Source organism: Sarcophilus harrisii, chromosome 3 (assembly GCF_902635505.1).
Source record: "Sarcophilus harrisii chromosome 3, mSarHar1.11, whole genome shotgun sequence".
NCBI classification, from domain to species: Eukaryota; Metazoa; Chordata; class Mammalia; order Dasyuromorphia; family Dasyuridae; genus Sarcophilus; species Sarcophilus harrisii.
This window is the reverse complement of record NC_045428.1, coordinates 408540665-408563771: the sequence shown is the minus strand read 5'-3', so window position 1 is coordinate 408563771 and position 23107 is coordinate 408540665. Positions and strand designations below refer to the sequence as shown.

The window sequence follows — 23107 nt, the reverse complement described above, 5'->3', positions numbered from 1 at the left end:
ACACGAAGTCAGTGAATGAACATGTTCAGGAAGGAACTGAGAACAATTTATACAAGAATAATATTGTAAAAACCCATCAACCTTGAATGATTCTAGACATCTGATCAACACAGTGATGAATCAAAATCCAAGAGGATTTAAATAATGAAACATGCTGCCTACCTTGTATAGAAATAAGAGATTTGTTGTTGTTATTGTTTGTCCTTCATTCTCTAAGGATCAGGAATGTGTTGCCATGACAGGCAAGTGAATTGGATTTAAAGAAGGAAAAGCTGTACAAAGTCACCAGTCTCATTTTTTCTTCTAGAGCCATCTGGGTCCACTGGCAAGATACAGATCAGGATGACTGAAGATGGTCCTATGTATATATTAGAGATTCAAAGTTCAAATTAAGGCATACACTTTTTTGTGTGTGTGTGGACATGCCCAGTGAGGGAACATGCTTTGCAAACTATACATGCTTGTAATAGGAGTTTTATTTTTCTTATTTATCAAGGTGCTGGTAGTGAAGGAGGTAGAGAGGAGAGAATGCAGAATTGAAAATAAAATAAAATTGATTTTTAAAAAGTTTTCATTCACACTAGGTCTTATACAAATGATTAAATTTAATTAATTATACACTCTGGACTTTTTCTACCTTGGTCCATTTCACAAATCTTTATCCTTATTCTAATTTTCTTGCTTTAGCTTAAAAATTCTTTTTTTTAATACTTTAATACCTTTTTATTCTTTTCTATGTATTTCATAATAGTCTTTGAAATGTTTAATTAAAAATGCTCTTATCTATAATGTGATTTTCTTTTTACAAAATTGACATCCAAGATATGATTAGTTAGATTTTTGAAAATTTTCCATGTTGTAAGTTCATCTATTCCTGCACCAATCTGCCATAATGTGTGTGAATCTAAAACATTATAGGATAATAATGAAATGCTCAAATGGAATCCGAAATGTTAATTGTTCCATTTTCCTTGGTTCAGAAGATGAACATACAAATATATTGTAAACTCTATATGGTTGAAATATGATTCTATAAATTATCACATTTGATATAAAATCAAACAGGTTATATAAATTGTGAAGAGATAAGAAATACTATTAGAAATTGTATCAATAAGAAGGAATTGATTTAAGAAAAGCTTTAGCAACTAATCACTTTAGAGTTAATGTCATGAATTATACAGATCAGATAGAAGATGTGTCCTGATAAAGAACAATATCAAATATCAAGGTATTACACTATTTTGTTTGGTGCATTCATGAGGGAATTAGAAATATACATGAAAGAAATTTTTGTAACATTAGCATTAGATAGAGTTTAACATGAAATTTAATTATAAATCTTATTAATTCTGAAATGTTTATTAATTACATTTTTTAATAGTATATAATACAAATTAATGAATAAAATTTTTAAAATATATAGAATACCAGTTTCCTATATAAATCAGCATTTTGACTAATGATCTTTTGAGTTATGGCAATGCATACAGAAAAAATTGTATATGATGCTTTTTAAGATTGGTTCATACCTCTGTCTGACTGAATATGGGGGTTGTGAAATTATGATTTATTATTAATAAATGTTTGATTTGCATATATACATATCTAAAACCAAGGTTATATAAAAAATTTAGGTGAAAAAGAGGCATGAATGGAAAAAGCTTTAAGAATCACTTGTATACAATAAGAGTAATATTGATTTAAGAACAGCTTTGAGCAACTAAATCACTTTAATATAAATACTTAAATTAACTACAAAGCACATATAAAGGAAGATGCTGTCTGCATACAAAGAAACAACTGATAAAATAGAAGTATGCATAGAATAGTTTTAAACACATATGTATATTTGCATCTACTGGTAGCCATTTCTAGAGCGGAGATAAGGGAAAGAAAAAAGGGGAAAGGAAATTTGTATGATAACTTTATTACATATTTAAAAGGAATAGCAAGTTATACATGACAGATTTGTGGTCATGTACAATTATCTTTTTATTATATTCATAGAAATGTTTATTAATGTTAAATTAAGTTAAATATATATAAATATAAATATAAAAGTTAAAAATGAATAACAATTTTTAAAAATATCAATAGGAAAAAACCAAGTTTGGCCACTATTATACAAGTCGTCATATCACTGAACTCAATTGATCTTTTGAGTTTGGTCCTCTGTGCCCATACAGAAAGAGTAAATTGTAGTGGATACTATGCCATCCTTCCCCTTGGGAAGATCTGGATTCAAATCCAGCCTCTGTTCACTTGATTTCTCAGTGCTCCTAGACAAATTTAAATTGCTCAACAGTTGCTAATTTATACTCATAGAGGGAATTTCCTCACTGAGAGTTTCTTTACAGCAATGCAATCTCAAGTACAAGATTAAACAAAATCTGTCAGATAAAAGGGAAAATACTCAAATGCAACCTAGGACCTAGGACCTCCCAGACCTAAGGTTCACATGGACCATATTTGATCCTGACTCAGAAAGGGATAGTTTCTCTCTCTTTGACTCACTGTCCTTACTTGGATTATTTTAGGAAAATCTCCAGATAAACTGATGTCTAGTGTCTATTGCTCATGCCTACTTGGTTGATGAGCTGATCTGCCAAGCATTTAATATTAATGCAGAAAGCATAACAGCGATGGGCTAGTTGCATTGTTTGAATGCCAAAAGAACTTTTGCCTACATGACTATTTTATGGAGCTCTTATATAAGGCAAATGCTCACATAGAGGTCAGAAGAAGCTACTCTCAAGGTTTTTCTGAAGAACTTTGGAATTGATTGTGAATCGAGAGAAATTGTCATAGTACCATTTAGCATGGATGTCCACATCAAAGAAGGTACTCTATGACCAAAGCAGAATTGAAGCAGCTCAAAAGAAATGTGAGACTTGCAAATTTATAGATATCTCCACTCTAAATGTTCATGTGGACTATTTGTGCCTAATCTATGATAGACTTTCAAGCTCATATTAATCTGATCAGTCACCGTTGGACACACTCACTGTACCTTAACTCCAACATACTAATGTCATTTTGGAACCCTTCAAAAATGAAGGACAACAACAAAAAAATACTTGGATAACAGGTAAGGGTCTGATCCAAGGCCAGAAACAAATAGGAAAGAAGATATTCAAAGTAGAACAAACAAGCAACAATTACACAAAGAAATATAAATGGGAAAATAAGAAAGGAAATATTTTCCTTATTAGAGGGTTCTAGTCTCAGAAGAGCTCCCAAGGCGTAATGTTCTTTTCTAAATTGTAATGTTCTCTGGGAGCAGTTTTCTTGGGGGGCTTCTGGGAGCAGCCTTCATTTCAGTTAAGAATAATAATCACTTCAAATGCAGCCAGGGGTTAAAGTCCAAATCCTTTATTGTCTCTGTCCAAGTCTTGTCCTTCCTTGGGCCCAGTTAGCTTTCTTAGAGGCCTGTCTCTCTCCTTGGTTCCAAGAGCTCTTGCCGCTAGTCCTTTCCCTCTGCCAGCTTCAGCCTCTCCTCCTCCGAAAGTCTCCAGCCCACACAAAGGTGGAAGTTGGAATGAATCTGCCTCCGCCTCCGAGAGTGGGCTAGTGTGGGCTTCTGTGTCTGGCCCTGAGAGCTTCTTGCTTATATGCTGTGCACTGAGTATACTCCAATCATTACATCACTAGGAAACCATTATTTGTTGTAAGATTAAATCACTGCTAAATTAGATTTAACCATTGTCTCCTCAATTCCACTTAGTACCTTGTTTCAAGTTCTGGCCCATAACATCTCTTTGTAGGATCAGATCAATCATACTGAACCATGCTAAATTAGATAATTATTGTCTCTATTAATTCTACTGTCTTAATACCTTGTAAGAATCATAATACAAGGTGTGTGGGACTTTGTATTTATAATTGCTGAATAGGAAACTAGGTATTATAAAGGGCACCTTGGTGGTTCAGTGAATAGAATGCCAGTCTTGGAGTCAGGAAAACTCATTTTCTTGAATTCAAATCTGGTCTCAGACTCGTACTAGCTTTGTGACCCTGGGTAAGTCTCTTAATCCTGTTTGCCTCAGTTTCCTCATCTACAAAAATGAGCTGGAAAGAAAAATGGCAAACCCACTCCAGTATCTTTGCCAAGAAAACCCTAAATGGAGTTATAGTCAGACACAATTAAAAATCAACCCAACAACAAAGTAAGGTGGATATAGTATTGAACTTAGAAATAGAAAGACCCAAGTTTGAATTCTTCTTCAGATAATCCTGTAACTCCAGCCAGGTCATTTAATAGCCCTGTGCTGTATTCAGTTTCTTCATCTGTAAAAATTAGGGGACTGGACTTGATGATCCCTTTCATTTCTAAATCTATGATCCTGTAATAGGGAGTTTCTAGTATGTATTGAACATTGGAATGACACAGTTAATCCTGAGCTTTAAGAATATACACTTTGGCAATTATAGGGAGGGTAGATTGGAGAGAGATGTGAGCATTTAAAGTGTTTCTGTATAGTTCAAGTGAAACCTGAGAAAAGCATTAACTAAAACTTGGGTAGTGGTGATGTGATGGGAGAAATATATATGAATGAAAGAGATGTTGAGATAGGATTGATTAGACTGGAGAACTGACAAGATATGGGAAGAGGAAGCAATTGATAACTTCAAGAAATCCACATTGAAAACCCCCTGCAATACATATGCCTAGAAGTTTGGTGGTATTCTTCAGAAATAGGGAAGTTCAAAAGAGGTGTGAGTCTGGGGAAAAGATACTGACTTCTGCTTTGGATATGTTGACTTAATTTAAGATGCCTACATAATATTCAGTATAAATCTCCACTAGGCAATTGATGGAGTCAGATTGAATCTCAGGAAAGAGACTAGAGAGTGATATATTTATCTGGTTATCTTCTTGCAGGGGGATGATAATTGAACCCCTAGGAACTTTCAACCTTGGGGGACATCCAGTTTATGGGCCTGAAACAGACAATGTTTCAAAACAGGAAACTGAGGAGTAGCCAGGTATTGGGAGAACCAGGAGAGAACATGTCACAAAAAAAAAAAAAAACAGGAAAGAGTACCATGGAGGAAAGAGTAGTCAATAGTGTTGTGGTGTATAATAGGAGTCAAGAAGGTTGAGAACTGAAAAAAAAGCCATCAGATTTGGTTGTTAAGGCATCAATAGTAGCTTTGGAGAGGGCTGACTCAGATGAGTAATATATTCAGATGCCTGATTTAGAAGGGCTGAGAAGCGAAGGGTAGAAAAGAAAGTATGGACAAGACTGCTTTTTTTTCTAGGATTTTGATTCTATTAGGAAAGAGAGATCTAGGATGCTATAATAGGGGATAGATATGCTGGTATATAGCAAATATGTTTTAAGCTGGTTCCTACTGGCTTGCAAGGGCCAGATGTTAAATTTTCAGCATAAGCATGTAAACCTTGGAAATCAGCAAATGCTACAAATCAGGGCTTGATTTATTGTTTTGTTGATTATCTAGATTTAAGAAAGTGATAGAGAAAATAGTAATAATGCAGGTCAAGTTTAAAGCTTGAAGATTTAAACTTAAACATTATTAAAAGTGTTTTATGTGTACTTTCCCCCCATAAGTGTTGATTTATCATCATACCTTTGCATGGATGAGTTTGTAGACTGCAGGGAATGAGCTAATATAAAAGGAGAAATTGAAGAGTAGTGAGAGACATTTCCAAAATATATAGAGAATTAACTCTAATTTATAAAAAATCAAGCCATTCTCCAATTGAAAAATGGTCAAAGGATATGAACAGACAATTCTCAGATGAAGAAATTGAAACTATTTCTAGTCATATGAAAAGATGCTCCAAGTCAGAGAATTAATCAGAGAAATGAAAATTAAGACAACTCTAAGATACCACTACACACCTGTCAGATTGGCTAAGATGACAGGAAAAAATAATGATGATTGTTGGAGGGGATGCGGGAAAACTGGGACATTGATGCATTATTGGTGGAGTTGTGAACGAATCCAACCATTCTGGAGAGTAGTTTGGAACTATGCTCAAAAAGTTATCAAACTGTGCATACCCTTTGATCCAGCAGTGTTACTACTGGGCTTATATCCCAAAGAGATCTTAAAGAAGGGAAAGGGACCTGTATGTGCACGAATGTTTGTGGCAGCCCTCTTTGCAGTGGCCAGAAACTGGAAACTGAGTGGATGCCCATCAGTTGGAGAATGGCTGAATAAATTGTGGTACATGAAAATTATGGAATATTATTGTTCTGTAAGAAATGACCAACAGAATGATTTCAGAAAGACCTGGAGAGACTTACACGAACTGATGCTGAGTGAAATGAGCAGGACCAGGAGATCATTATATACTTCAACAACAATACTATATGATGACCAGTTCTGATGGGCCTGGCCATCCTCAGCAATGAGATCAACCAAATCATTTCCAATGGAGCAGTAATGAACTGAACCAGCTATACCCAGAGAAAGAACTCTGGGAGATGACTAAAAACCATTACATTGAATTCCCAATCCCTATATTTATGCCCACCTGCATTTTTGATTTCCTTCACAAGCTAATTGTACAATATTTCAGAGTCTGATTCTTTTTGTACAGCAAAATAACGTTTTGGTCATGTATACTTATTGTGTATCTAATTTATATTTTAATATATTTAACATCTACTGGTCATCCTGCCATCTGGGGGAGGAGGTGGAGGGTAAAAGGTGAAAAATTGGAACAAGAGGTTTGGCAATTGTTAATGCTGTAAAGTTACCCATACATATAACCTGTAAATAAAAGGCTATTAAATAAAAAATAAATAAATAAAAAGAAGAAGAGTAGTGAGAGAGACAGACAGAGAGGCAAATGGAGACGGAAACAGACATCAAAACATGTGCAGGGCAAGCAGGAACACTTCAGTGAGTTGTACTATAATTATGAGATAAAGGCTTGATCAAACTGATTGTTTTTCTTTTGACTATTCATTGCAGTATAAGAAATCACTTCCATCTTTTAAATTTGAATATACCTAGTGTAAACCTGAATTTTAGTTAGAAAATTACCCCCATGTTACTTTCTTACTGTAGAGATATTTAAATTACATAATGAGCAATAACAATAATAAAAATAATGGTACTTTTGAAGAAAGTTCACAAAATGTTTTCCTAATCTATCTCTATTAGTATTTGTTCTGTTTATATTAAAACAGTGACAGCTAGATAGCACAGTGAATAAAGTGTCAAACCTGGAGACAGGAAGACTCATCTCCGAGATTTCAAATCTGATCTCAGACACTGCTTTATCCCTGGTCAAGTCACTTAACCCTGTCTGCCTCAGTTTCATCATCTGTAAAATGAACTGGAAAAGGATTTAGCAAATCATTCCAATTTCTTTGCCAAGAAAATCCCAAATGGGGTCACAAGAAGTCAGACACTTAACAGAAGCAAATGAACAACAATAAACACCACCACCAATGCCATGATATTCAATCTTTAGTCATACGCTATCCTGTTTAATTTAAAACATCTAACCTACTTGCTTTTTTATAGCTATCCAAGAGCAGAATGCTCAAATTTGATTCATTAATGCAATGGAAGTAGTAAAATATGTTTCCCTCATGGGACATATCAGACATTTGCAGTACAACAAATAGTGAAATGCTTTATATTGCCTTGTCCTCCCCAGGTATTTCATTCACCCTTGCCTTTCTTTTTACTGTCACTTATAACAAGTTTTTCAGATGGGAGGAATGGGTTATAATCTTAATTCATCATTTGATATATTTTGCAATGTTCTGTGTCACAGATAATATAATTGCTGCTGCCTTCTCCTTCCTCAAGTTCTCCCCTCCACTCTCCCTGTCCAAAATTGTTTTGGTAAAAGAACTATTTGAGGGAATCAGACATTGATTCTGCAGTTAGTTTAAAGCCACTTAAAACATGTATCCCAATTGTTGCTTAATGATACCAATTTAAGTGATTTAAACCTTCTGCTACCCAACATTAGGAGACTTGAAAGATAATACTAAAAAAGCAGAGCAACCAGGGTTATTCTTTATGACTTCTTTCAATCATTTAAATTATCTGTAACCTTGTTGGGATATTGATCATTAACCTTCTGGAGCCTGCCAGTCTGAGTGACTTTCATTTAATTTGGGAGTAGGGGTAGAAAATCCACATACAGGCTATACAATGTCAAATTTTGATATCCATTTTTTCAGATATGTGCTTTTCTAGAGCTCCTATACATTCATTTTAAAGGTTTAGTTAGGTTCTCCCCTTTCCCCCAAAAAAAAATTTACAGAGAGAAGATAACATGTTCTATAGAAAATGCAACATCTTTTGGTTTTCTTGCTTTCCAAACTACAGCTACAATTTAATTCACTAAAATATTGAACTGAACAAGAGGATTTCTCTCTGTTTGTATCTCTCTCTGTCTCTCTTCTTCTCTTTCTCTCATTAATAGAAAAGAAGACAACAAAAGATGTAACATTAAACAATTTGAATTATGGTAAAGTACCTTAAAGAGGAATATCTCTCCTATTTGTATTTTTCAGAATTAAAATAATTTTTTGTGTTCAAAGAATCTTTAAGGATGTGGGGTGCACATTTAGTTGATTCCCCTTTTCCTGCCCAGTGCCTTTATAGCCAAATAAAAGGAAGAATAGACCAGCAGCTCCTGGCAGCTGTGCTGCTCCCAGAAGAGAAGGATAACTACTCTCCCTCTGTGAGCTTGTATACCCAGCTGAGGACCCACAAGGGTAGAACCCATAGCAAGGATTTCCCCAGCTGTGCTCTGCAAGACCGTAGACCCCAATTGTCCTACAGCCATAGGCCTTTTCAAGTTTGAGAAGTCTGGAGAACAGATGGCTATAGTACCTTGGGGATGGAGGTTAAAAAAAAAAAAAGGCACTCGGATCATTTTTTCCTCACTTTCCTAGTTCATCTTCCTAAGAACACAGAGGAAATTCTCATGCATTTCTAGCCAAACTTCCTTGTGATATATGTGCTAGGTGACAAGTAGAATGGGTAAGAATAGAACTCAAGAAGTTGAATTGGGAAAATATTTTTTAAAAATCCTCCCTCTGAGTAACAAATACTAAGTTGTCATATGCCACAACTTGTTCATATCATTGTTGTATATTTGAAAGAAATAGCAAGTTGTGCATAGTAGATTTGCAATTTCATGTTCAATCATCTTTTATTGTACTAAGTTATGGAAATTCTTGCTTTATTCTATAAATTAAAAACAAACTAAAAAATATTAAGCTGTCTTCCTTTAGATAACAAGTTGCTTAATATTTTTATTCTTCAAAAATCTCTTTCAGCTCTGGAGATCTTTTACTGAAACAATTCATATCTCCCCACATCCCTTAAATAAGATGACTTCATAAGTTGTTTCAATGACTATAAACCTTTCATATCATTAATTTTCATGCTTACTAAGATAGTATTTCAGAATTTTGGAGCTTACCTATCTAGAGTTGGCCGTGTATTTCACATTCGAATAAACTGAAACTCAAAGAAAAGTAATTTGTCCAAGGTCACTTACTGAATCACTGGCAATACCAACCTTTCTGATTCTCAGTTCAGGGTTTTTTGACACAAGGCTTTTGTGGGCCACCAGAATAGATGTTTGGTTTTTCAAAATTCCAAATCAATCAATAATCAACAAGCACTTCTTTTGTGTCCAACACGGAGCTAACTACTGAAGATACAAGTACAAAGAACAAACTACTTTCCACTGTGGTAAGGACTTACATTCTATTGGAGAGACAAACATATACATATATGTATATATGAATATATACTGCACAAATGTAAGGTGAATAAATGAAAACATACACAATATACTTAATAATAAGATGGTTTTGGAGAGAGCACTAGGATTGGGAGTTTGTGGTGGAGATCAGGAAACAGCTTGCAGTGTTTAAGCTGTGTCTTTTAAAAAAAATTTTTTATGTCAACAGTTATATGTTTACATTTGCTTTTAAAACTTTTTGTGTTCCAGATTCTCTCCCATCCTTCCCATCCACACCCCCTTTAAGAAGGCACATGTAATGTTATACAAAACCTTTCCACATAAGTCATGTTGTGAAAGAAAACCATAATTCCCTTCCCCAAAAAATACTCAAGAAAAATAAAGTAAAAATTTTAAAAAGAGTATTTTTCAATCTGCATATGGACGACACAGTCAATTCTTTCTCTAGTTATAGATAGCATCATGGATCACTGTAGTGCTGAGCATAGCAAAGATATTCACAGATGATCGTCCTACAACATTGCTATTACTTTGTACAGTATATTTCACTTTGCTTGAGTTCTACTTTCCAGATTTTTCTGAGAGTATCTTGCTCATCATTTCTTACAGAATAATAATAATGTCATTATGACATACCACAATTTATTCATCCATTCTTCAATTGATGGGCATTCCCTCAATTTCCAATTCTTTACCCTGAGAAGAGAATTGACTTTGTCTTAAAGGATTTATCATTAATTGAAATGCAGTGCATGTCAACTTCTATAGGCCTTAGAACACAAATTTAATGGAATCTAAAGCTTAATTGTCCATATAGGGAAAAAAGAAACTCTATTCCTAGGGTGTATATCATTAATATCATAGGATTTTGAATTTGAAAAGACCTGACAGACTATCTAGTATTAACTTTATTTTACAGATTAATAAATTGGTCCAGTAAAATGAGTTGTCAAAGGCTATCCAGGGAATAAGTAGATATGTGATTTGAGATCTTCTGATTCTGAAATTGTTGTTCTTTCTACTGTTTTATCATCAAAGAGTCCCAGAATTTATAAGTTGGAAGACATGTCAGAAGTCATCTTTTCTGACCAGTACTTAGAGAAATTATCCCTCACTCACACTATCTAAAAAGTGGTGATTGTATAGGTTTTGCTTAAATACTTCAAATAAGAAGAAACTCGCCACTTTCTGAGGCAGCCCATTCCATTTTTGGACAGCTCCAATTGTGAAGAAAGTTTCCTGATACCAAGAATAATTTGCTTCTTTGCGATTTTGACCTGTTGTTATTAGTTTTGTCTGCATAAGCAGGACAAGACTAACAACTTTTGAATTTCTTGTGGCAGTCTTTCAAGTACTTGAAGACATGTATAATATCCTCCTAAATCTTTCTTTAAATTAAATATTTCCAGTTTCTTCAGGTCTTCCTCATGTATTTGAAATTCAGTAAAAAGAATGTAGGAAAAATAGAAAGGATAATCCCTAGGCAGCATAAATTTTGAGCTAAGAATCACTAGGAAATTATGGAATCTTTATTGGGTTTTTGTTTGTTTACAAAAAGTATAGGTGTCCAGATGAAAACTTCAGTACTATCTGAAGACAAAGTCCTAGCGTAAGTGATTTATTGAAACGATTGGAAGTTTTGTGAATATTTTTAGAGATGTTATTTTCTAGGTTAATAGGCTAGCTGAATATATCCAGGAGCCGTCAACCATTCATAAAAGAGTAATATTAACAGGAAATTTCTTTGAATAAATGATTATTTATATTTTGTGCTAATTGTCTCTGAAGATACTTTTCACCTACTGTGAACACAATTCCATTTAAGTCCACTAACCTTTATTTAGCAGCTACTGTGTGCAAAGGTCTATGTATAAACATAAATAGAAGGTAGCTATAATCCTTCCTACTTTTATAGTATCATAGGCAGAGCTAGAAGATATCAAGTCCAATTCTCCCTATTTTATAGATGGTTACACAGAGCTGGCTTTTGAATCTGGGTTCTCTGATTCTAAACTTATGGAAGGAGCCCCAGCTCCAATTGTGTGAACATGGGAAAATGTAATAATCTTCATTAATCAATTTTGTTATTTGTAAGATTAGGCCTGATTGATCTAACTGATTGACTCAGTCAGTCAAAAACCATTGATTAAGTGCCTTCTGTACACCAAGTACTGTGCCAATAGCTGAGGATATCACTGGACAAACAGTTCAAGGGCTCAGAAATGGGAAATGGAGCACTATAGCCTAAGGAATAGAAATTCAGTTTGTTTGAACTGTGATAAGAATGAGAGTGTGATATGTCATAAACCTGGAAAAAGTATCAAGTTGTAAAGGGTTTTAAATGCCAAGAAGAGGGTTTTTTCTGTTTGTTTGATCCAAAAAGTAATACAAAGTTATTTGTGTTGATTGAGTTATGGAACAATATGGTCAGACCTGTTTTAGGAAAATCATTATGTCAGAAAACAAAAATCCATAATCAGATTCTAACCCTTAGAATTTGTGTGACAAAGAACAAGGGATGTAATGACAGTTCACCTTTACTTAGTCATTTAAGGTTTGTAACATATTTTTCTCATCTGCAATGTAGATAGTATAGTTACTATTATTACTCTTTTATAATGCAAGTGACTTTTCCAAGATCACACAGCTAGTCTGGAAGGCAGAACAAGGGTAACACTTCTTTCTCTATAATATGTTCTCTTGACATTGAAGATTTTGATTTTTCTCATCTGTTAAGTAGAGATAATAATATTTATCACTCACCAACTTCATGTGGTGATCAAAGGGAAAAATTTTATAAAAACGAATAAGTAGAAATATGTATAAAAAGAGTTTACATATATATGTACAGATATATATGTGATGTATAGCCATCTTTAGAATGGAAGGGAAGGGAAAAAAGAAATTTACATGATAACTTAATTATATATTTAAAAGGAATAACAAGTTGTACCTGATAGATTTGCAGTTTTATATGAAATCATCTTTTTTACTCTATTATGTTATAAAAATGTTTATTTTATTCCATAAATTAATGTTAAAATAAATACAAATAAAACCCAAGTTTTTAAGATTATTAGTTATAAAAGAGTTAATTGATTTATATCCAAGAAAAGAGTTTTCATATTGGGCTGTTCCCACATAAATTGAGACCTTAAAAAGAAAATGTATGCATGTGTTCTGATATGATGGTAAGAAACCATCTGAAGACCATGTTTTAGAAAGGACATTAATGGGGAGATGTTCAGAGAGTGGTGAACAAGATGGTGAAAGCCCTTGAGATGTCATATGAGAATCAGTAGAAGGAATTGGGAATGTTTTGGAAGAGAAAACTAAATGGAGATTGTTACCTGCCTTCAAGTATCTTATGGACAAGGAATTTGATTTATTTTGCTTAAGAAGTATAACTAGAAACTGTGGGTCCAAGTTGTAAGTGATTGGTTTAGACTTAATCTAAGGAAAAATTCCTTACAATTAGTAGTCTCTAAAAGCAGAACAGGTTGTTTTGGCAGGTAGTAGTTACTCTCATTTGTATTCTTTAAATAAAAATCAGAAGATTATTTTTCTAGTTTATTGTAAAAAGAATTATTTTTCAGGAATGAACTGAAGTCTTTTCCAACTCTTGAGTTTCTGCAACTTACAGGCTTAGCTGTTGTGATTTAGGAATTTTAGGAGTTTTTCATCATCTATCCATTCCATTCAATTCAGCAAACAATTAAATATTGGCTGTATTCAAAGCACTGTGGTAAGTTCTAAGTCCCCTGCCTTCAAGGAGTTTCTCCTGTATTACATTTAGATAAATAATGACAAAGTAAATACAAAATATTTTCAATTACTTATCAAGTAAAGGGTGGATGATCATTTGTCAGGTATTTTAAAGAGGGGCTTCTTTTCTAGACATGAATTAGATTAGATAATTCCTGATGCTCTTTTAGCTCTGAAGCCCTAGAATTGTTTAATTCTATTAAGATGTGTAAAGTGACCATCATAGACATAGACAGTAGATAGAATACAAAGCTTTGGATGTGACATTAAAGACTATTTGTCTAGAATATAGAGCATGAAAGGGGAATAATGTGTGATAAAAATAGAAAGATAGGTGTTAGTCAAGAACTTTAAGGGCTGACTAAGGAGTTTGTATTTTCTCTACAGGTAATAGGGAGCCAATGAAGTCTTAAGCAGGAAAGCAACATGATCAGATTTGAGAAAGATTTTTTTTTCATCTGAATGGAAGATGATTAGGAAAGAGGGAGAAATTAGAAGCACATTAAGTTAGGAGGGTGTTATACTAGCTCATACACAAGGTAATAAAAATCTGAATTAGGATGGAAGTTAAGTGAGTGAAAAGAAAGGAATGAATGGGAGGGATATTATAGAGGTAGAATTAATAAAACTCAGCCACTTATGAAGGCAGATATGAGAGTTGGAGTAAAGAAAAAGAAAAAGATGCTGAACCTAGGTATCTAGAAGAAGAATAGCACCTTAATAGTGATAGTGAATGTGGAAGAAGGCTTGGTTCATAAAATATGATAAATGTATTCCATTTTGGACATGTGGAATTTCAATGAACCAACCCAGAGCTTTCTGGGCTGAGGAGGTTTTATATCCATTCCCTGAGGCTAGAACAAAGAGTATCAATACAGTTGGGTTTTCTCACTCAGGCCAGTTCCTATAGGGGGAAAAAGTGCAGCTGAACCTCTAATCCTGCCTGAGGGTTTTATCACTATTTCCAGGTAATATTCTCCCAGGTTGGTCTTGCACAAAATATAATTAAAGAAGGAATCAGGAATGTAGGACAAGCTGGTTTCTAGGAAACAGAAACCTCAGTAGAAAAGTAGAACTCCAGACATGAATGCCTGTCATACAAGTAGCCATGAAGTCAGTCAGACTTATGACCTTATGAGCTAATTTGCAGGCTAAGAAATTTCACTGCTATCCTCCATAACAATATGTAAGTGTGAGTTAATGGAGAAGGATGAACGTACCAGTAAGAGATGCAAAGGAGAATAATAAATTGTAAAAGAGAAGTTCAAGCAAAATAATATGAGGAAATTATAGAAGAGGAAATGACATTTATCTGGGAATGAAGTTGGAGGAGTAAGTCAGGGAATGCTGAGTACAACATGGTGACATTTAAATTAAGCCATGAAAAAAGGGAAAGGACATCAACAAATGGAATGCTGTGAAGTGAAAAGAAGCTGTTCCAGGGGATGGCATGAGCAAAGATCAAAGCATGATGGAAAACAGGGAATAACGAGTTTCACTGGAGCACAGATTATGTGAAAGGGATAAGATAAAGCTAGACGAATAGATTTAGAACTACTAGAAAAGTAACATTATATGTAGTTCATTAAGAAGATTATTTGCTGTGGTGTTAAGTTAGACTGAAGAAAAGATAGACTAGATGTACAAATGTCAACTAAAATAGATAGACAGACAGATAGAAAATAGATGATACCTATATCTAATTGCCTTTTCAAAGAAATCAAGGAGGAAGGGAGAGAAGTTTTAAAATGAACATTTGAAATGTTTGTACATGTAAATGGGGAAAAATAAGGTAGCAAATAATTTTTTTAAAAAAGAAATGGATTGTACTTGATAAAACACAACATTTAAGTATTAGATATATGACAGGATGTATGTCTGTTTCATTTAAAAAGTTCTAGAGACATAGTTTCTGGGTGATTTAATCATTTTATTAATGAGGCTAGCATGTTCATTAATTTAAAAATATATCAGTGGCACTCTTGAATGCCAATGACTCCTAGTGCTTTTAATAGACTCACAGATTATATACCATTGGAAAATGGTATATAAGATGCCTGAGAGAGGCAAATCAACTCTTATTGGTTAACAATTAATGATAGAATGAATATAATAATGAGTAATTTATTTTACAATGAAGAACTTGAGATACATCATGTGGACCACGCAGTTCTTGGTCAAAGACACTTATCAATATACATATTAAAGAAAGAATTCACTTCTACCCCAAACATGTGTGATCAAACATAATGAATAGGAATTCACCAGTTCTCTGCTTGAGTAAGTCTTTGCTCAAGGTTTCCCACACTGGTTGATTTCTGTATGAGGATGTAAAAAAGGAAAAAGAAATTTGGTCCTGATTCAATAATTCATACATGAGAGAAATAATGTGCTGACCATGGGAATATAAATAAAAACAAGTAAGACAGTCCTTGCTCTTTGTCCTAATGCCCTAATACCTCATTAGCTACATGCTAATGAGAAAAGGCAAAACATAAAAGGGAGTTATAAAGAGATAAATTGAAGGAGAAAGTGTGTGGTGGCTTAATGAGTTGATGCCAGACAAAAAAAGGCAAAAGCTCACCTGTGAGAGTCTGAGATTGGAGAGAATAAAAAAAAGAATAGATATGGAGGATAGCCACACAAACAGCATTGTAAAGTGATGACTAGAAAGAGAAACTAAAACGTTATTCTAATAATCTAGACATAAAAAATTGAGGACATGAACTAGGGCCTAAATAGAGAGAATGTTATATAGGTAGGATCAAAACATACACCTAATTTGGATGTCTTGGACAAATGAGAGAGAAGAAGGTAACTTGAAGCATTGAATTAAAAAATTAATTCAGTTGTTGACTAAATTGAATTTAAAGTTCTAGTGGGACAATCCAGATGGAGAGATGAGGGGAAAAAAAACAGTTGGAAATATGGGACTTGAACTTTTAGGAAGAGTTGGGAATGAAGACATTTGATTTGGGAATCATCTGAATAGTTAGAGGTAATGATTAAAGAGAGAGTAGAGAGAGAACAGGATAAGAAGGCCTAGGACAGAATCTTTCAGAACATATAAGGACATATGCATTGATATATTTTTTCTTACTTTAGACCTCTAAATCTAGATGGAACAGGTCGTGTTTCATTACATACAACTACTTTCCAAGACACTATAAACAATGTAAATAAAAATATATTCTAAAAATTTTATGTATTTTTGAATGTCTCTTATAAAAACAAGTATAAATAATCACTGTTGAGGATACTCTGATTATTTTCTGAGTAATACATTTTTATGGTACTTTTGATATCTGCACTTGGGCTTATAAACAATGGAATTATGAAAAAAGAAACCCATGTTCAAACACGTCAGTATGGTAATGACATTCAAGATTTTAAATAATGGCTTGATTATGACAGAACAATATTCCAGTTCTTGACAACACTGAAAAGAATTTTGGTCAATCAGTTTTAGAGAGTACCTCCAAAGCTGGAGAAGTCCTGAGATGTGTGTTCAAGGGTCGTATGGTAAGAAATGACATAGACTGAATGATGCCAAATATTAGTGAACAAACTAATGATAAAGTGAAATATAGAGACATTGGTTATTTCCATAAAGATACAATCAGACAAAAGATAGAATATTTCACTGGTTGTAAATTATAACAAATGTCAAATGACTCATAGCAAACGGAAATACTTAATTGGGTAAAATGTGACTAATATTCAATCCCCTAAGAAGGAAATACCATGATTACCAAGAATTTTAGAGAGAACACTTAAGTTACTGGAATAAAAAATACAACAAATACCCATCATGTTATATTAAGGAACTGTGGTCACATTAGAATATACATTATTAGCTAGAACTAAAATTTCCAGTTGTGTGAATGACAGGATCTATTCATACAAAAATAGAAAGCATTAAATGTGAATGAGCTCAAGTAGAAGAAACTGTTATCTAAAAATTCATGAGCATAGTCTATAAATCCCATGTATGACTCTTGATAAAAGTGAACTTCTAATGATTTCTTTGCTGGAGTCATAAGATATTTCAAGAATAACATCCTGAATCATATGAAATACAAGATTTGTCTATTGGCAGTCATATCAGCCTAGTTGAAATAAATGGAAAAGGGAGGGAAAGAGTATTCATTTATTAAACACCTAACATATGCTAAGGGCTGTACTAAATGCTTTGCAAATATTAAAACACCCCCAGTATACTGCTAGGTACTGTTTATTTAGTCTTTACAAATATCACAATCTTCCTGAGAACTAGGTTCTATTATTATCACCATTTTACACTTGAAGAAACTAAGAAAGCAAAGATAAAGTAACTTGCCCAGAGTCACTCAGATAGTAAATGCCCGAGACCAAATTTAAACTCAGATCTATCTGACTCGAAAGCCAGAATTCTATCCATTCCACAATCTAGCAGAAAGGTAACAGGAAAGTTAGAAGATAATATTTACTAAGGGGGTGAAAACTACCACCCAGTACCTCCCCCCAGATCCCAGTGGCTAGAGCATAGAACATTGAGTTCAACATGCGTAGCAATAGAAATACCCTTCCAAAAATTATCTCTACTTTTAGTCCTGTTCCCAATGTCATCATTGAAAAAAGCAATCTTGAAGAGAATGTGGCTATTACCAGCACCAATTATCACCAATGAGCAACTTATCCCAAGACTCTAGAAAAAGTAACACCCTCCCAAACCACTGGCCCTGCCCTCACAATCCCTATGGAGAAGATTAACCATTCCCATCAACTGTTGACCAAGTGCAACTGATGAGGCAAGCAAGTCAGCCTAAACAAAGCATCAGGGCATCCTGAGGTACAAAAAGAAGACAACCTCCTTTCTGTTTGTCAAACCAAATCACTGCCTCTTGTCAATCATCATATCCAACTATTGACAACTGCTTATAATTGGCACAAACTGCAGCTCTGCTTGTCCTGCGCATTACAAATTGATTCAACATCAGTGACAGATTTTGTTTTATCTATGGAAATTACATTGAAGAAGATATATCACCATCCACTTTGTTGATGTACCCCAAGGATCATGGAACTTTTCCATCCAACTTGCAGTTGAGAACTTATACATGTTTTTTTTTTTCTTCCACTAGATGTGAGCTACTTGAGAACAGGAATTGTCTCCCCTTTTCCATTTATATCTTTAGCTTTTAGGACCAAATTTTACATATAATAAGTACATAATAAATGTCTTTTCACTTATTAATCTGATAATTACTGATAAACATCAGGTTAATTTAATTTAATTTTAATTTTTATTTTTAATGATAGCTTTTAATTTTCAAAATATATGCAAAGATAATTTTCAGCATTCACCCTTGTATACTCCTGTATTCCAACTTTTTCTCCATCCCTTCTTCCTCCCCTCCTAGACAGCAAGCAATTCAATATATGTTAAACATGTGCAACTATTCTATACATATTTCCACCTTTATAATGCTGCACAAGAAAAATCATATCAAAAAGGAAAAAATGAGAAAGAAAAAAGCAAACAATAACAACAAAGATGCAAATCCTATGTTGTGATCCACATTCAGTCCCCACAGTCTTCTTTCTGGATGAAGATGGCTCTCTCTATCACAAGTTCATTCAAATTGGCTTATCCAGCTTGATTTTAAAGTTTTTACTTCTGTGGTGTGGTACACAAACTGCTGGAATCAGGATATATATCAGTTCAGATTCTGTCCCTTGCACTTGTGCCTCTAGGCAAATAACTTGAGGTTTTTTTTTTCAGCCTTAGTGTACTCAACTGTAAAGTGGAAATAAAATTCCTGTAGTAATTAGTCTACAATGTAATTGCTGTAAAGTCCGGGTTACCTCCCTGGAGGCCTCAGAATTTCCAAGTCTCAGGATGAACAAAAGTCTTTGGTCTTTAGGGGGGAAAAGTGAAGGAAATGGACAAAATTGCCAGGAGTTTTGCCAAGGATCCTTCCTTGATTCCAGAGTCCAGAATCTCCACGAATCTCCACCACTTTCTCCTCCTCCTTCTGAGCCCAAGTGAAGTTCTCTGGCTCTCTCACTCCACCCCCTAATCCTTACCTACAAGTCTCTTAACCTTAAGCATTGAGCTAGCATCCACTGTGAGAAGAGAAATTCCAAACATATGCTAATAGAGTTATTGTCCAATAGGTAATTAGGCCTTATGCCCGGTCTGATTCAAGCACACCTTTTAAGAGTTTCAGCCCTTTACAACTGCAAGGACCAAATAAAATAGTTTCTATAAAGAACTTTGCAAATCATAATATGAATGTTAATTACTATTATCATAATTTCCACTATCCCTGAAATCCTTATTACGCAACAAGTATTCTTTATTTAAGAAGACAGAAAATGGAAAAATAAATATTTGAGATTTTTATTGTACTTTTTAAATTATTCTTTTGAAGAGGAATTTTTCCTTCCCTCACAGCCTGAGTAACAGATATTAATAAATATTAATTTAATTTAATTGTGGTCTAGTTGGAGTTAAGTAAACTGGCTTATGGTACTGAAAGTGGCACTGGCCATATATTTTGCTAAAATAGATATCTCACCTTTTTCCCCATAAGATTTAATTCCCCCAAAAGACTATTTGTCTGTTGCATTTAAAGATATTTGCACCAAGCATATTTTCAAGAAACTTTCTGTATAAAGGAGATTATATACAATGCACTATGAGAAAATCAGTAGATCTGTATATACAGTAGTAATTATAAGAGTTTACTGAGGCAAAGGAATGATTCAGGGATCCTACTGACAGTTTGAAAAATTAGTGAGATTAATGGAGAAAGTTTTCCTTGAAGAGATGAACTTCTAACCTATTGGGTAGAATGAGGAGGGAAGTAGTAGTGCATACATATTAAACTGTGTTTAAAAGACTTAGAGAAACAAGAATAATCAATTGTTGGTAACATATTAAGTAAACCAAACAAGAATGGAGATGATTCTAAAAGATCTTTTATGAATTCATTGGATCTTGGAATTAATTTTTCAATAGAAAAATGAAAGAATTTTGTAAAGGGTGGTTAGATACTCAGGCCAATAAAATTCATAAAAAGTGAAGTATAGTACAATTAGAGTGCCTAAGAGGTTGATTCTAGAATAAAAGTGGGAAAAGATAGAAAAACATTTCCTTGTCTCTTTATAAGCAAAGGGGCAACCTTAAATAAAATATTAAAACAGATAAAATTTATGTTTTCACAGACTGTATGTGTGTGTGTGTGTGTGTGTGTGTGTGTGTGTATGGAGGTATCCCATCTTGTGTTTTATGTCAATCTCCTTTTATATGCCCCTCTACTGTGTCCCATAAAATGCTCCCAAAATACCTTTCCTCCCACCATCGACTTCAAAGGCCCTGATACATGTGACATTAGGTAGTAATTAGGAGGAAAGAAATGAATTGAACTCATTTAAGATTAGAATATAAAAGACTGATAGTCCAGAAAGAATCTTAAGGCCATTGGAATTTGGAAGATACTATTGTCCCCTGAAATGAAACCCTACTTGGTAGAATTTCAGACTGTATAATAAAGTCAAATAAAAAAATTCAATAGTATAGATGAACATATTTTTAAAAATTTATTCTTTGCATTTGTATCTCGAGTGTTTAATGCACAGTGCCTGGCACAAAGTAGGTATTTAATAAGTATTTGTTGATAGATTGATTAATTGGGGAAGAGCCATGTCAACCCACCATATAGACATGCCATTTCAAAGACTGCTTTAAAGATAAGTTTCTCTAAGCTAGGGCTGGATTTGCTCTTCCAATTCTTCAAAAATCTTTCTTCCCATCCTCCAAAACTGCCAAGGTTGGTTTGTTTGTTTTTCTCCAGCTACTCCTTGAGTAGTAAGAGAGTTGATATGGAAAGAGCAGAGTTGAAGGGAAGCAACTAACATTTTCATGGGTGAGTCATTTGAGCACTGAGCATTGTATAAGAAATAAGGTGAGGCTAGCCTATGAAGAAGTTTGAGAACAGTGGCCCTGAATTCTGTGTCTAATCCTGAAGATATCCAAAGAGAAAAGACAGAAAGAAATGTTAGAATAAATAAAAGATAGTCACTGAATTTTCTAGTAGGAACAGAACTTATTTGGGATGGAAAATGCTCTGAAAAAAAAAGACTATTCATATTATTCTGTTCTCCCCACTTTATTTCAAAGAATATCAATTCTTCATTTGTTAAGTGAGGAATATCCTTTTTTCTTCCTTCTTTCTATACATTCTCTCAGATCTGAACTTGTTTGACTCTGATAGAACAGTCCTTGTAGCCAACTGCCAACGTTCAAGCAGGATGGAAAGAGGTAATTATATGTTGACAGGGACCTTCACTGTATTTTTAGGAGAATAATCTAGAAATGTGTGTAATTTTCTTTAATTCCTTTCCTTCCCTACAATTTCTCAGACTGTATATCTAGCACTAACAATCTCCATACATAAGTCTCACAAATATCTCTAACCAAGGACATCCAAAATTAAATTCATGTTTTCCCCAAATCTAATTCTTTTAACCTTCTCCCTTTTCCACTAATGGAACAACTATCCTTCCTTCTATCTTGCCCCTCATATTCAGCTAATTGTCATGCCTTGTTGAGTGCATTTCCAAAATATTTATTTCATTCCCTTTCTCTTCTTATATCACAATCATCCTCATAAACTACTACAATTAAATTCCTTTTTTGTCTTTCTGCTTCCATTGTGTTGCCTTTTTAATTTGTCCCCCACATAGCTGGAAAAATTACATTTTTAAATTCTAATTTTTTTCTTTGTCCTTCCTCTTTCCCTCCCTCCCTCCCTCCCCTTTCTCTTTCCCTTCCTGCACCTATCCCCTCCTCTCTTTCCCACTCTCCTTTTCTCCTTCTATCTCCCTCTCCTTTCCCCCCCCTTTCTCTCCTCTCTCTCTCTCTCTCTCTCTCTCTCTCTCTCTCTCTCTCTCTCCCCTCTCTCTTTATCTCCCTTTCTTTCTCCTTTGTCCTTTCTCTTTCCTCCCCTTTTTTCTTTCTCTCTCTCCCTCTCCCTCTCGCCTTCCCCACTCTCTCTCCTTCCCCCCTATCATTTATCCTTTCTCTTTTTCACAAACACACACACACACACACACACACACACACACACACAATCTTCAGTGCCTCCCTTTTGTCTCAGATAAACTATAAACTCCTTGCATGTAAAGGCCTCCATAGTCTGGTTCTCATTTGGCTTTTCAATTTTATTTCATATAATCACTCCCTTTCTTGCACTTTCTGTTCCGGTCAAGTTTTTTTTATTGTCTGTTTCTTAAACCTGATACTTCATGGTTTGCTATCACAACTTTGCAAAAGTGTCTTTTTCTTACCTCCTCTCATAGGTTTTACAGCAGGTACTTACATGCTTATTGACTCACTAAAATTACTTTGTGTTTCTTGGCATATGCTCCATATTTACTTCCTTGTGTTTCTGGTGCACTTCTCCAATAGAATGCAAGAAACTTGAGAGCAGATATTTATTTCATTTTTATCTTCTTATCCTCAGATCCTAATGTAGTTTGATTTTTTTAAATGTAGTAGATCCTTAATGAAGGATTATTTAATTGTTAAAGATGGTGAAACTCCTGTGTTGCTAAGAATTCTGACTCACAGTG

The 23107-nt window shown here is 34.2% G+C and overlaps 1 protein-coding gene across 7 annotated transcripts in view; it reads left to right on the top strand.

The window, feature by feature from the left end:
- CSRNP3 (cysteine and serine rich nuclear protein 3) overlaps window positions 1-23107 on the top strand; it is a 250612-nt gene that overhangs the window by 183075 nt on the left and 44430 nt on the right. The window contains exon 1 of one of the 7 annotated variants that reach the window (XM_031960547.1): window positions 16647-17008. The exons of the other annotated variants lie outside the window; for them this stretch is intronic. Coding sequence (XP_031816407.1) covers window positions 16987-17008 — 22 coding nt within the window. The 5' untranslated portion in view covers window positions 16647-16986. Of the gene's footprint in view, window positions 1-16646; window positions 17009-23107 lie in introns of those variants that run through there. 7 annotated transcript variants of the gene reach the window in all.